The sequence below is a fragment of the Limulus polyphemus genome, unplaced genomic scaffold (assembly GCF_000517525.1).
Source record: "Limulus polyphemus unplaced genomic scaffold, Limulus_polyphemus-2.1.2 Scaffold5784, whole genome shotgun sequence".
NCBI lineage: Eukaryota > Metazoa > Arthropoda > Merostomata > Xiphosura > Limulidae > Limulus > Limulus polyphemus.
In genome coordinates this window covers 1-15,275 of record NW_013671394.1, presented here as the reverse complement: position 1 = coordinate 15,275, position 15,275 = coordinate 1, and the positions used below count along the sequence as shown (strand labels likewise).

The following is a 15,275-nucleotide window of genomic DNA, read 5'->3' as shown; positions in this document are numbered from 1 at the left end:
AGTTAGGGTGCAAACAAAAACACATTTCATATTTATATATATATATACAGATGTAACAAAGATATTTTAAAGACATTTTACAGTCAAATAAAATAACATATTCTTATTCTTCTAATCCACTTTTTCTCATATATAATGTTGAATATGCAAATTAACAAATCATATGACAACCACAACCAATACAAAGTCACGGTACAAAACTACATTTTGACATTATTTAGTCAAAAAAAAACACCAAAAACTGATCGCTTTTTGGAAGTTTATGTAACAGTCCTACCTGTAGCAAAATCATAAAGGCATGTCCAAATCATGAATTTAGAATTTCCAAGAAGGAGATATTCATTGTACCCAATGGCATTAGAAAACAAAGGAATCAACTTGGGGCACCAGGACCAACAAAAAAGAGACCTGCAATAATTCACACCCCAGCCTTGGTAAGTAAATTGCAGTGTTGTGTCACAGGTGAGAATCCATAAACACAAAGGCCAGTGGCAACATAATCAAGAAGGCTATTTATCTGGAAAAGTGACAATATTCATGTCTACACAAGTATTTTAATTGACATATCCATTTATATACCTCAATCAACTGACAATGAAATGGCTATTCATGCTATTCCAAACAAAGACATAGTGGACTTCTACCATCCTCATGAACCGGAAAGCAGGGAGTAGAGATGTGCCTTTAAAATAATAGGCTTACGACAGAGCCTTGTGCAATAAAAACTAAGTTGCAGGGCTATTGTCAAAATGCACAGCAATCAGATAGAGCCAGACTGAATGTGGCAATATGGACCGTTACGACACAGTGAGGCTCCAAAATAATTTTCAAATAATGCACTCAACCTTTTAATAATACAAATTTTTACAATTATTAATTTTTTATTAATAATTTTTATGAGCATTATTTTGCATCATTACCTTAGGTTATAAGTTTATCAGTAGCTCAAATCTCCTAAGCTGGCCAAACCTTATGAGATATTATTGGGATTATGGCCAATAACACTACTAACAGCAAGGGTACCCAACTGGTGAGTCAATACACTCTAAATCATTATAACTAAGAATGGCAAATGAAATCAACCTCGTTAATTACTGACCTATGCAGGTAGCTTGCTTTCATAAAAGTTATTGATTATATCTGAAATGTAATTTTTCTTTCAATGTTTTTAAACTTCTTTTACTTAACATACATGCATAAGGTTACTGCTCACACATTTACACTTATCTTTTGACCTTTAGAATTTTATTGAAAAAATTTAAATAAAATAAATTACCAAATTAACGTAATAATAATAATAATTAATGTAATGGGAACAGAGAAGTTATTTAGTAATTAATAAAAAAATTAACCTAATACACAAGTTAAAAATAATGAATAAATCATTCATTTATATAGTACATATATTTAATATGCTTAATAAAAGCTAGAGTTACTTTAAAAAACACACTACAGATCTTTGTTTAATTTTTGTGTGCAGAATTAAAATATAATCTAAACATAAAATAACACTAGAATATTTCAAAGTGTCCTGAGTTAGCTTACTACATCTGATACAAAACTATTTTTCATTCCTTTGTATTGGTTAGTTTCATTTGTTGCATCGTGTTATTCATTAAAAATAAATTCATTTTCACAACAAGCATATATATATTAACTTTAATTATTGTTTTAAAGTTTTCTGCTAGTTCATTGATGATGAATATAAACTATGCGTGTTTGTTTTTCAATCACTCAGTGTTTCTAACTCAAGAAAATACAAAACATATCCTCCAAAAGTGTTATAGTTAAGCAATAATCAAACTGTTACGAAATTAACTACCTACACGGATGTACGTAGACAAAATAAATAAAAAACAAACAAACATACTTATCATCAAGAGCATCTTCAAACTGGCCATGTACAGAAATCTCTGTTAAAGTCTCTGCCATATTTTCTGTTTATGCCACTTTTTTTTCTTCAGCCGTATAATGGTGTTCTCTGAATGAAAAGAAGTGATCATATTTTCAAACGTTGTTCTGTTTTGTCTGTTTTTTTGGGGGGGAGGGGGAAGACGTATATATTTCTCACCTATTCAGCTCCATGACAACCAAATTAAGTCAATACGTAAGCTTACTACAACTATCGAGGTGCCAATCGTAAACATTACGAAAACCGAGCATTTTGAACAGAATGAAATGGAAAATCTCTGTAAAATTTGAGTATGATGCTAATAAAAGTTTACCAATCAGAAGATTTTTTATAAATAACTTAAATTCTGTAGGAACTGAACTCTGCGATGTATTTATTATTCACCCAAGTCACCTGAAACAACTTTTCTACAAGTTTATTGTAGACTTTGCTGGATGGTTTTACTAATTAATTAAACAGAGTAACTGAACAACATTATCACAATCTTGCTACCACTGGTAATTATAAACAACGAATTATACAAAATAATTAAGTTAATATTTAATTATTTTGTATAACTCATTGATATTTAGATGGCATTAACAACTTTAATGACAAAAACTATTAGTATTTATACAATGTTTCTCTCTGTAATATACAAGAAGGGACAGAAATATCTGAATGTGTGTAAAAAAGAACAGGAAGTGATCTTTGTTATAATAATAATTTAATAAAATATTCACATAGCAACATGCTCAGGCCTGGAAACGAGTAAATAATCAACCTGGATACAGTGAAACTGATATTCCTGGTATAAAATTCATTAACGCAGCCTGTCCTATTTAGATGTACCCAAAAATTCGGGCTCTAGATTTTAGGGTAGTTTTAAAGGTTGTGATATTCAGGATTTCAAAACTATACTTAACATGACTAAAATGTGATTAGACAAACAAAAGATGTGCATGTATGCGAGTCTAAAAATAGCCTAACTGGAAGAATTTCATCCAAAACTATAAGTAAACCTTATCCAATTATTGTACCCTTCACCAATTTAGCTTTTTGTCATGATGTCATCACAAGTTATCAATGTATGATAGCAACTGGCCATGACAATAGGTGAAAACAAACCAATTAGCATCACTTGCTAATCGTCAGTAGGAAAGTAATAATAATATTCATCATTGAGTTTCACACATCTTGAAGATTTAATTTTGATCTTCAATATCACTTTAGTTTTCAGTTATGATTGCTAGCTACATGGTCCAGAATCATAGACACGATCTTGATTTGCACAGTTACTTTCCTGGGAAGTTTGATTTTGAAATGTAAAATTAAATTTTTTCCAGATGTATAAAACAGTTTGATGATTAATGCATGTTTCACTTTCCATTTTACAACATGTAGTTTAACAAAGCTTATAAACGTGATGTATTATTATAACACTTGTGTATTGTTTTTGTTCCTTTTCCTTTTCTGGATCTCAAGATAATAGCAACATGAAAGTTGAACAATAAGAACAAAATTTATTATTTTCTGATGAACACCAACAATAAGTGTCAGGTTAACATGGGAAATGCATCAAACCTTTTGAAAAGCTGCATGTTACTCGGAAACATGCTCACTAGCAAAAAAACAAAACAAAAAAAACAGCTATATTAATTTATAATAAAAATAGAAATTACTTTTTTAGGTATTACAACTTTAAAATGTACAGTACTGTTCTGTACTGCAATACAATGAAAGTTCACTAATGCTTTAATACACATGATCGTTGAACAATCGTATTAACTAAATTTGCTAAAACACAGCTTTGCATCTTCATGGTGTAGCTGTCACAACCTCATGCTGCACAGGATTTTGGCATTGCTTTATGGTAACGAGTTTTTGTAAACAAGATGGCTAATCACCTGCAGGAAACATGAGTAAGACCTGAATGTCAGGATAGTGTTAAAAGGTTAATACCTCAAAGTATGAACAATTACTTGAAATTCACTGTCAAATAATGTTATAGATCCTGTGACATGACTGGCAAGGGGTGTTGGAAAACTCTACTTATAATATAATAAAATAATATGTTTGATAAAAATATCACGTGAAACTTCAAGTAATTAAAACTGAGAAAAAATAACACATTGTCTGATGTGTCAGTTTGCTACATAGTATCGAACAGCGAAATACCAAAACTCACTGTTTATAGTTATAAGAAATTTTACATTTATGATACCATGATATATAATTATAACTCAGAAACATGGTAAAATGTTATAAGCATTATCCTGTAGACTTTTTGTTAAACTAAAGCTTAAATTAAATGCTAAGACTTAGTAAAAATAAAAATAGAGATACTGTACGAACACAATGTCACTGACAGAGTATAATTATCTGGGATCCCCTACTAATAGTAATACTATCACTAACAGTAACACACTGCCACGTGAAATTATTTAAACTACGAACAAGTCGTAAAGCTTTATAATTTATATTCCTAACAAATACCTTCAATCGTGAGAAATGAAATCGTAAATATACACTAAATAAATGGAACCTAAGGTAAGTTTATAGTATTTTACTTATTTATCTACATGCAAAGTAAAAATCACTCACCAACTTCTTCTGTAGCCCTAAACTCCCATGCGCTGCTTGTTTACTTGTGAAAGACGAATGGCCCTCTAGCAAGAAATATTCAAATAAAAATTACATATTTAGAAAGTAGATATTTCTCGAAAAACATATAATACATGTAAAAACCAATGATATTTCTCAATTTATCGTGTGAGATGGGTTTAAAAAAATAACTACAAGTTAGTATATGATATACTGCTTAAATCCTTTTAATACTAATAATTTTTTTCTAGAATCCAAAATACATTCAATCATAAGAGTCGAAATTGCCCCCCAGTGGCGCAGCGGTATGTCTTCGGACTTACAACGCTAGAATCCGGGTTTCGATACCCGTGGTGGGCAGAGCACAGATAGCCCATTGTGTAGCTTTGTGCTTAACTTCAAACAAACAAACAAAGAGTCGAAATTGCTTATGTTAAATTTGTAAATATTATTTCATCAAGGCATGAAACGATTAAAATTATTATTATTATTATTACATTTTCAATAAAAGATTTTTAGTTGCAGTAGAACAAAAATAAAATAAAGATTTATTTGTTTATTCAATTTCGCACAAAACTACAAGAGTTTGTTTTAAATTTCGCGCAAGCTACACGAGGATTATCTCCGCTAGCCGTCCCTAATTTAGCAGTGAAAGACTAGAGGGAAGCAAACTAGTCATCACCACCCACCGCCAACTTTTGGTTAAATCTATTAACAACGAATAGAGGGATTGATCGTCACATAATAACGCCGCTACGGCTAAAAGGGCGAGCATGTTTGGTGGGATGGGGATTCGAACCCGCGACCCTAGTTTGAAGTTATGGGATTAAGGGAAGGCACCTATCGCTCAAATTGTGGGATATTTTTGTGTGATCAAATAGTGGGACTTACAGCGCACCAACGGCCCTAAAGTGAAATTTTGCAGCAGCGGGACGCGAACCACAAACCCTCACTCCGAACAGGATAACCATTAGACAACAACCAATCATTATTTAAGATGGGGAATTAAAGTTCTTGTTCGTTTCAGATTTTGGAAAATGTGAATTTTAAAGCAACTGAAACAAAATATTTTGTGATTTTTTTAAAAACTTTCCCTCGTGATCCTTATCTTTACCAAATAGATTAATCAACTTTTTGTATAATAGATATCCCCAAAATCAGAAACGTATTAATGATTGTCACTATAACTCCCCTACCCCCTCTGGCTACTGTTATATGGCAGTTATACAAGAGGCACAATTACACGAGACATTTCTTAAAGTGATCTTATTATAATTCAAATATTACTTTAAGTTTTACATTTGTTATAAGACATTAATATTAGGCCTATTGCATTTTTGCTATGAAGTACAGAACTACACAATGAGCTGCAAAATGTGACATTATTAGTTGATAAAGAGTAGCCCAAGAGTTGGCTATGGGTAGTTTTGCTAGTCTTTAGACTGTCACTTAAAAATAACGGATAGCTAGTGCAAATAATCCTCGAGTACCTTTGCACGAAGTCCAACAAACAGTGTGAAGAATGCTATGTTACAGATTGGACTTTGTACTCAGCGTTTCTTAACATAATCTCAAGTACCATTTACGTATCCGGGTGTTTTAAAGCTCAGATAATTCATGTCTATACAGCTCTCAAGATAAGCTTATCATTTTTCTGAGAAAATTAAAACAGTTTTGGTCGATTTCATAAACAGTTACATGTAGTTTTTGAATACGAATTTGGAGATCTAACAGAAATAGGAAAGAAACTAACTGCTCCCAACTTGTACTTAAGTGTGTAACGGACTACAGATGTAACAGAAATAGGAAAGAAACTAACTGCTCCCAACTTGTACTTAACTTAAGTGTGTAACGGACTACAGATGTAACACAAACAGGAAAGAAACTAAGTGCTCCCAACTTGTACTTAAGTGTGTAACGGACTACAGATGTAACACAAACAGGAAAGAAACTAAGTGCTCCCAACTTGTACTTAAGTGTGTAACGGACTACAGATGTAACACAAACAGGAAAGAAACTAAGAGCTCGTTGCTTTACTATCCTTCTTTTTAAGAGCTCCTGATGAGGAGATAATTGAAAAAATGTGGATACAAGACTTTCCAGGATCGAAGATAAATTTAGAACAGAAATTTAAATCGTTTACAAAAACAGTCTACTTAAATGTGTTTATCATGGTCTTACTTTCATCCAGAAATGTGCTTTCTGTAACTCTAAAGTTTCAAATGAGGGATTACAACTCTTCAACTTTAAACTTCGACAAAGGAAAAATAACCACAGATATTCCCCAACAAATATATAGCACCATGTTACAGAAAAACAAAGATGGCGTTGTTTTAATAGGTAAGATTTTTAAAACTAATTTAGTAAAAACCTTCTACCAAGTATCATTTTGAATATAATTTCTATATAAATATTAAACTTTAGAAGTAATGAAAACACTACTGTCTGTCAAAAAACAAGAAGAAATAAGTAAATACACTGAAATTAAAAATGTCCAACAGATATACCATTTTTATACCGGTGATTATTTTACTATAGCTCTAAGCGTGTTTACAGTGTTTAGGTCATAAAACGCCTACACCTCACATCATAAAGATCATTTATCATAAACTTTAACTCCAACAACGTACGTGTAGGTGGTAAAGAAAAAAAAGAAGGGTGGATGTTTAATAAACACTCCACCAGAGTGCGGATATTTTATGCTAGGCCTATATTAGTTCACCTTCTAGCTTTGTGTGTATGTTCAGCTAACTCCTACCACAGTTTTGGAGCTAGCAGGATCAAACTTGACAGACGGACTCAAGGGAGCTCATAGGTCTCGAGACCACCCTTCGGAAGGTCTCGGACCATTTGGGTTTCCATGTTTAACAGGACTCGAAAACGAGGCCGGCTAAGTTAAAAAAAACACACACAAAAAAAAAAGCATATAAGATTATCCTAATAACATCTTTGGAGATGCCGAAATGAAAGCAACAATAAATATAACAGCATCTCAGATTTCTAACTTATTCTAACTGTTACTTTTTTTTATAACCTAGTAATTTCAACATTTTTGTCTTTAAAATCTATATACTGATATCTAATCAAATAATTTTGAGACACTTGATCCAGACATGATCGTTAGAAAGGTCAGATCCAGAAGTGATCTTTAGAAATACACGACCCCGATGTGACCATCAGAAAGGCCTAATGTTAACGTCATCGTTAAAAGGTGCGTTTAAAGTGCATCACGTAACATCACTTACACTTCAGGATATGTGAAAGTAGTAATGTGTTAACTACTCAGGGTTATTTAGAGCTAATATAGCGTAATTTAGCTACTGATTTTTTAAACTGATGGGTCAACCAATGAAATTACCCAAAGTAACCGATCAGTCAATGGAATCTTTGTGTGTGTGTGTGAAATAATCCAGTATAGTTGTCGTTTGAATATAGCTCATGTATATTTATTGATATTATTTTACTGTAGCGTTTATCCTTGAGTGAGCATGTTTTCTCATAATAAATAAGTTTTAGAATATGTGTAACAGGTTTGATAAACTGACAATAAGATATAATTAAATCTTAAGTTTCAAGCTGGTTTTAATGTGAAATTTAAATTATATTAATCATATCATCATATAATATCTAGGCCAACCAAACGCCATTTTTTTTCTCATGATTTCCTATCTCTTAATATGCGATCTTTTTATTTTGAGTCATTGTTTTTTAATATAAAAATCAGAATTATGAAAATGATATTTTCACGAGTTGTGAAAAAACAGTTTGTGTAAGTACTTTAAAATTTGGTTGTTTGTTTGTTTTTGTAGATTTCTGATTGACACACAGAATTAAATTATATACATGCACACAAAAACTGTTTCGCCCTACAGGCGGAAATATTCGGTGATGTAGTCTCAACGCCTGAAGTATAGCCTCAACCCAGGAGAGTTCAATTTCAAAAATGTACAGATTTTATTTATTTCTTTTTTTCTAGTTCCGACTATATTATTGTGTAGTTTGTTCGACTGTCAAATTCATGTTTCCCATTAGTAACAACAATAACACCAATAATGTTTATATCCAGATTTCAATAATGTACATGTTACAATTAACCCTAACAGAAACAATCATTAAACCAACGGCCATAAATCTAAGGTAAATATTAATAGTTTCGGTTTGAGTTTACTTACTAATTAAATATATTTCATTACAAGTTACAGCTTTTAGAGTAAGTAAAATTTGTATTTAGAACAGGTACGACGTTTCGATCATTCTCAAGTACAAAAAAACTTATGTACTTGAGAATGATCGCACCAGTAGTCGAAACGTCGTACCTGTTCTAAAAACAAATTTTACTTACTGTAAAAAATGTAACTTGTAATAAAATAAGGTAAATATTGTTTACTTGAGGTTTTATGGGAAAGATCTGAAGGTACCCACTTTTTTGCACCTTGAATCGCCGACAGTTACACAGGCATTATTAGTTCAGAGACTGAAACATAGATGATAAAGAAAAGATGCTTCGATTGTCCAGGTCCTTCTTTAGGCTTACAACCGAGTGGCAACAGATTATTGAAAATAAAACTAAAAATTTACGTACTTACTTAAATAATAAATTAAAAAACTACAAATTTATAGTTAAAATTAGGTGATTGTATACGTCATTAACCACGACAACAGTTTGTATTTTTTACACTTAACATGAACTTTTCGACCAGTTTTAGTTAATGTTCTACAGGAACTCTTAAATGATAGAATGAAATAGTGATAGAACAAGTTAAACACCTACATCAACCTAATTGTTAGAGTTATTTTTTCTTTCGTTCAGAGACGAGAAAGACAGAAGGCCTAGTTGGCAAGAAAAGTGAAACAGTTTGTCAGGATGATGAAATTTTAGTGAATTCTTTAGGTTGTTTTAAAAAAGGTAAGTTATCACTTGTTAATTAAAGAGAAAGTCGTATTTGCATTCCTTGTCGGGAACCATTCGAAATTTTGATTTGATAAAATCAGCGTCTAGCGATAGGGCTCACTTTTTTTTTATCGTTGAATTTACAAAGTAATATTCTAAAAAACAGTTACTTAGAGAACATTTCGGTCGTAGTATTTTGTTACAGATTTAAGACCAGTGTTTACGCCACCCCTTTTTTTTGTTTATAACCGTGGACAAAAGTTATTCGTCAGTTTTCACGTAAACGAAAGGAATGATGGGTAATTCTTGTAATGACAGTACTTCCCTTTTTAACGTCAAATTAAAGATCGGTTCCTCAGTTGATCTCCAGGCTTTTTAATCATAATCAAATTCGTTATCACAAACCCTCGACAATTTCAAAACTGAGCAACAATACAACCAGGATGACACGCCGTGAAAAAAAAAAGTATCGGCTTAATGCAACTATAGGAAAACAGTATAAACAAAACGTTGTTAGATTTATATGTTTAAAAAACAAGCGAACAATATATGACCATAATGTAAAAAGAATAATTATGAAATCTCTTGTAGAGAATATAATGACGTCTATGGCTGTAAGGATAGTTCATGACTTTTTCGAGTTGCTCGCTAGGGGGCATCTGGCCTTGCAGTTTTCGTTGCAATGGCTTTCCATGGCAAGTAAAACTTCATCGAAAAATAGAATCTGACAGAGTTTACCGTTATTTAAAAGTTATTTATTACGTCAGTAGCCAAGGGCATCGGCGTTGCTCATATAATATAAAAGTGGTTGTTTTTAGCATTTAACAAAGAAAATAAAGTATATTGTCATATATATATAAATGTATAGGATTTTCTTGTATATAAGGCCGAAAAAACAGCAATAAAGAGCCCTCTATAAAATGGCTTTATTCGGGTGTTTAAAATCAAAAAGCTTTAAACCTTAGATATTTCCGGATGCAGAAGTTTTTTGTCCCAAACCTACAAAAGGACTACGTGCGCTAGCTGTCCCTAACTTTCAGGTTATAAAATAAAGAGAAAGCAGCTAGTCAACAGCATCTACCTCCTAACTTTGAGCTACGTTGATCGAATAGTGGGATTTAACCGTCACTCTTATAACACACTCACTGCTCCACATTATGGAGCACGTTTCTGTGTCAATGTCTTGTGTATATATTATTGAAGTGCGGTGAAGGGCAGCGCGTGCACACCGGGGAAGTTTGGTTTGTTTTGAATTTCGCGCAAAGCTACACGAGGGCTATCACCACCCACCGCCAATTCTTGAGCTACTCTTTTATCACCGAATAGTGGGATTGACTATCATATTTAACGCCCTAACGGCTAAAAGGGCGAGCATGTTTGGTGGGACGGGGATTCGAGCCCAAGACCCTCAGATTGCGAGATGAGCGCCCTAACTACCTGGCCACATCGAAGAACAATCCGATCTGTCCATGTGATCATCACTTTACTGTAAGTAATGGAAGCTGTTTAAGTTCGTACGATATTTTACAAGATTTAGACAAAACAGTTTTCTTGAATATCCGTGTCACTATGAGTTGACTTTTAAGATTTAGTCTGACTAAGGATAATAAAGCAAACGTTGGATCGGTGTCCCTTAATTTGAAGATCCCGATGAAATCTGGTTTCAAAGTGTTCAATTATTAATCTCAGGCTTAGAACATGTGGTAATCTCAAGGTTAAACCTAATATCCGAAGCAATAGAGGTTCGAGGATTTAGTGGGTAGAAGGAGAAATGTAATGGTACATAGTGGAAGAAGAAAAAACTCTGTGTGAGACTAAAGCAAAAACAAAAACTCAAGAAAACAAAAGAATGTTGATTGTAAATAGGCTTAGCTCAAAAGTGGAAGAAGAAAACTCTGTGTGAGACTAAAGCAAAAAAAAACACTCAAGAAAACAAAAGAACGTTGATTGTAAATAGGCTTAGCTCAAAAGTGGAAGAAGAAAACTCTGTGTGAGACTAAAGCAAAAAAAACACTCAAGAAAACAAAAGAACGTTGATTGTAAATAGGCTTAGCTCAAAAGTAAAAACAAACTGTATTTAAAGGTTAATTCACACAAAAATATGTTAAATACAGGAAAATATAAAGATATATATCCTATAACTTCGTCTTTATTAACTTATCTGGCTGTGAAACAAAGAACTACATAAACTAAATATATTTCGCTTTTAAATCTGCTCAAAAGTGTAAAAGTAGTGATACGTATATATTTGTTCCAAATCAGTGAATAAAATATAATAAACAATAAAATGATTCATAGAAGTTACATTTTCATCTTCTTAAGTTAAATCATCAAAATTATTACTAAATTTATATTAGTTTTTTCATAATATCACAAGATCCTCTGTTTACAAAATAAACTATAATTTTATATAAAATCTTACTTTCTTCGACAGATGAACCTAGTTTCAACGCCACCAGAGTTCCCATAGTCGTAGGAGTGGTAACGAGCATTGTTGTTGCGGTTCTTATTATTGTTTCGATCTTAATGTTATCGAGGAAGTAAGTATCATAATTACTGTTGCTTGAACACGTACGGTATAAGAACGATTAGAGAGAAACAAAATGCATTTTATATGTCATAAACGACTGTTCAGACACAGCCGAAAAAGAAAAAGGTATGAAGCCGAGCTAGTGTCTTTATGCTTTTAGTGACAAATCGGCACGCAAGCACATGCGCGAAGTTTTTGAAACGGATCGAACTTTCTTTTTTCAGAAAAGTTTTATTTTGAAACTGCAGATATTTTTTTTGCCGACATTTCTCTTAAGTTGACCATTTCAGATTTAAGATCAGAGGTAAAAATGACATTTCAACTCTATCTTTTGTCTCCCACAAGTCACTGCCCAAGAGACCTTTTGCTCAACACCAGAACTCATCACTTGGGCAGGACGATGAGATGGAATTTTTTTTTTCCTCTGTCATTTCATTACAGCCCATAGAGCTGGCAGGTCAATAAAGGGTTGTGCCCTCTCTTCGGCCGTAAGGTAAAACTTCAGAGCAATAGTGGCTATGAATAATGGATGAACAGGTTTAAATTTTACTGTGCTGAAAATGATTGAGAAGCTGAAATGATGCTCATTAAAATATAAAAACTTGATTAAATCAGGTAAGTTAGATATGAGAAAAGGATAGATATACGGAGTCATAGGGGGAAACAATATTTCCTGGATCTCCATCTGGAAGAGACATCTTATACATATTGAAGATACTTTCAGCTGGAGGAAATATCTTTAGTGGAGGATGAACTGGAGAACTTAGTAAGTCGGCAAAGATGACATTCTGAGCTTGGAAGCAGCGAGTGATATATTTGATACCAAACTTCTGGAGATAATGAATATTGGGAAATGTGATGCGATCATACAACTCTTGGGTTGGACAGGGTACTTATGATGTCAAAGGCCAGGCGGGGGGCGTGGCTTGCTAGCACAATAACTCTTTCGTAATAAAGACGTTAAAGAGGTAAGGTCATAGGTAATGGGAGGAGGAGAGGTGAATTCAAACCCCGAGCGATTTAGACATCGCAGAAGGTTGAGTCATCGTATGGCCTTGAATTTGACTGTTTTAAAATGAGCCTTCAGTGTCATATATTATCGAAGGTGGTACCCAAATGTTTAACTATATGAAACAATTGTACGTTAACGTGGGATGTTTGAACACTAAAAAGATCGGGATTTCGGTTTGGTCAATATTTCCTATTGCTTGGACCAAACATAGTAGCTTTGGGTATAAGCCGCCAGTGTCTACACCAAACAAGCAAGTGATTGGCTACTTGTTCTAGAATCCTGTTAAAGATGACCATGGTCAAGCAGGTAACTATGGCAGTATCATCAGCATACTAAAAAATCTGGACAGGACGTGGATGCATATCTGAAAAATGTTGGATATGGATAAGAGGAGAGAGAAGTGAACGTTGTTGAATAACACCTGCATGGACGCCAAAGAGTCTTGAGAGTGTGTCTTCCATAGAGATGACTGTCTGATGATCCATACGGAATGACTCGAACCTATGAAAGTGGGATAGACAAAGAACGCGACTGGAAGATCAAACCATGATGCCAGACCGACTCAGAAGCCTTTTTAAAATCGAAAAGTATCATACAAGATGGTCAGTTTGTATTAAAATGGTTGGGATTGGTGCTTGAGAAGTGGAGACTTTGATCATGTGTATGAAGGAGGAGAAGAAATCCAGCTTGTGTATTTGGCAATATTTTATGGTCTGCGACAAATTGGCGTGGATGCTTAACGAGGATACCCCCAAAGGTTTTACTGAATACTCTTGTGAGACACATTGGATAGTAGAAGCTAATACTGAAGGAGACTTATTGGGCTTCGAGAACAGTAGGATTACTGAGAACTTTCAAGGTTGTGAATAAAATCCAGTGTGAAGAAAAACGGTAAAGAGAATTTCCAGAAGATAAATAACCTCCTAAAGATGTGTAACTACATCCAGACTTGGTGCAACTAGATGGATATCAACCATCGTTTCTGGAGCATCTATATAAATGTTTTCTAGGATGTGATTAAAATTGGGGGTAAGTTCAGGTGGAAACATCGCCTGAATCATCTAGGATGTGATTAAAATTGGGGGTAAGTTCAGGTGGAAACATCGCCTGAATCATCAAAGAAAGTGCAGGGGGTATTGTTGTAGAGCTTGAAAGGTGTCTCGTGAAAGGTTGGGAAGAGATAGGCTTTGCCAAGGGAGGTTGTTGTACCATTTGTGATTGGATAAATGAGAGAGAACAGTTGGACAGTCAGTAAGTTAAACCGACGCCAGTATTGTGATTTGTTTGTTTGTTTGTAGTTAAGCACAAAGCTACACAATGGGCTATCTGTGCTCTGCTCATCACGGGTATCGAAACCCGGATTCTAGCGTTGTAAGTCCACAGCCACACCGCTGTGCCACTGGGAGGGTCCCAGTATTGTGAAGTACTGGAGAAATTCCAGAGTTGATTACAGACTTTTGGCCACTTCAATCTTCTAGCTGCCATAATATAACTACGTGCTGTACGTTCATTACTTCTATGATGCTGGGGAATGACTGGATCTCGGGATTGAGAATATTCACGAAACTGACAAGTGGAGAGGTGAAGTAATGGCAACACTCGACGTGGTGATGGGGGTTTATGAGGATTATAAAAAATGGTTGGAATATGTCTGAACAAAAGATTCTCAGAAACATTATCTATATATGCAGTATAATACTTTACAAGCTACGGTTTAAATACTGAAACATTAAAAACCAATACACCTAAAATTTATGATAAAAATCACGTTAAACTCCAGATTCCTTTAAACTTGTTTGTTTTGAATTCAAGTCAGAGGTGGGTAAAAATATCATCTCAGATCTGTCGTTTGTCTCCCACAAGTCACTACCCAAGAGGCATTTAGTTCAATTACAGAACTCATCAGTTAGGCAGGACAATAGAAGTTAAAAGGCGACACTTTTAAAGTATCATATAACACTGAATGCTCCCGTCTTCTAAATGCTGTGTTTTGATTTCTTTGAAAATCTATTTGTATTAATATTAGTTCCTTTGTCAAGGAGTGTGGTACATTTTCTAGTCATAAGTCTACCCACGACGTCACTCCACTGTATAATATGAAAATTGTTCTTATAACATAGAACTAACCCTTTCTACTAGCTATGTGTGTGTCAGTGGGGAGTTGTTGTTTTACCGTTTGTACTAGTTATGTGTGTCAGTGTGGAGTTGTTATTTTACCCTTTGTACTAGCTATGTGTGTCAGTGGGGAGTTGTTATTTTACCCTTTGTACTAGCTATGTGTGTGTCAGTGGGGAGTTGTTATTTTACCCTTTGTACTAGCTATGTGTGTGTCAGTGGGGAGTTGTTA

General features: G+C 33.8%; 2 protein-coding genes across 2 annotated transcripts in view; one reads left to right on the top strand and one right to left on the bottom strand.

The window, feature by feature from the left end:
- The window catches only part of LOC106472977 (serine/threonine-protein kinase RIO1-like), a 19,358-nt gene extending 14,790 nt beyond the window's left edge, over positions 1-4,568 (bottom strand). Inside the window, exons 1-2 of the mRNA XM_013933646.2 lie at positions 4,496-4,568; positions 1,871-1,981 (exon numbers count right to left, since the gene is read on the bottom strand). Of these exons, the coding sequence (XP_013789100.1) occupies positions 1,871-1,932 (62 nt within the window). The 5' untranslated portion in view covers positions 1,933-1,981; positions 4,496-4,568. The remainder of the gene's footprint in view (positions 1-1,870; positions 1,982-4,495) is intronic.
- Positions 4,569-6,150: 1,582 nt separating this feature from the next.
- On the top strand, positions 6,151-12,144 carry LOC111089283. Its single transcript, XM_022401499.1, has 3 exons — positions 6,151-6,835; positions 9,306-9,401; positions 11,821-12,144. The coding sequence occupies exons 1-3, from the start codon at positions 6,577-6,579 to the stop codon at positions 11,928-11,930; spliced, it is 465 nt and encodes a 154-aa protein (XP_022257207.1). The 5' UTR covers positions 6,151-6,576; the 3' UTR covers positions 11,931-12,144.
- Positions 12,145-15,275: the final 3,131 nt, after the last annotated feature.

What these genes read in the sequence shown, in the direction of transcription:
- LOC111089283 (XM_022401499.1), top strand. Translation starts at nt 6,577, where the DNA reads ATGTGGATACAAGACTTTCCAGGATCGAAGATAAATTTAGAACAGAAA. An exon ending in AGATGGCGTTGTTTTAATAG is followed by an intron (nt 6,836 to 9,305) that starts GTAAGATTTTTA and finishes TCTTTCGTTCAG; the next exon opens with AGACGAGAAAGACAGAAGGC. An exon ending in TTTAGGTTGTTTTAAAAAAG is followed by an intron (nt 9,402 to 11,820) that starts GTAAGTTATCAC and finishes TTTCTTCGACAG; the next exon opens with ATGAACCTAGTTTCAACGCC.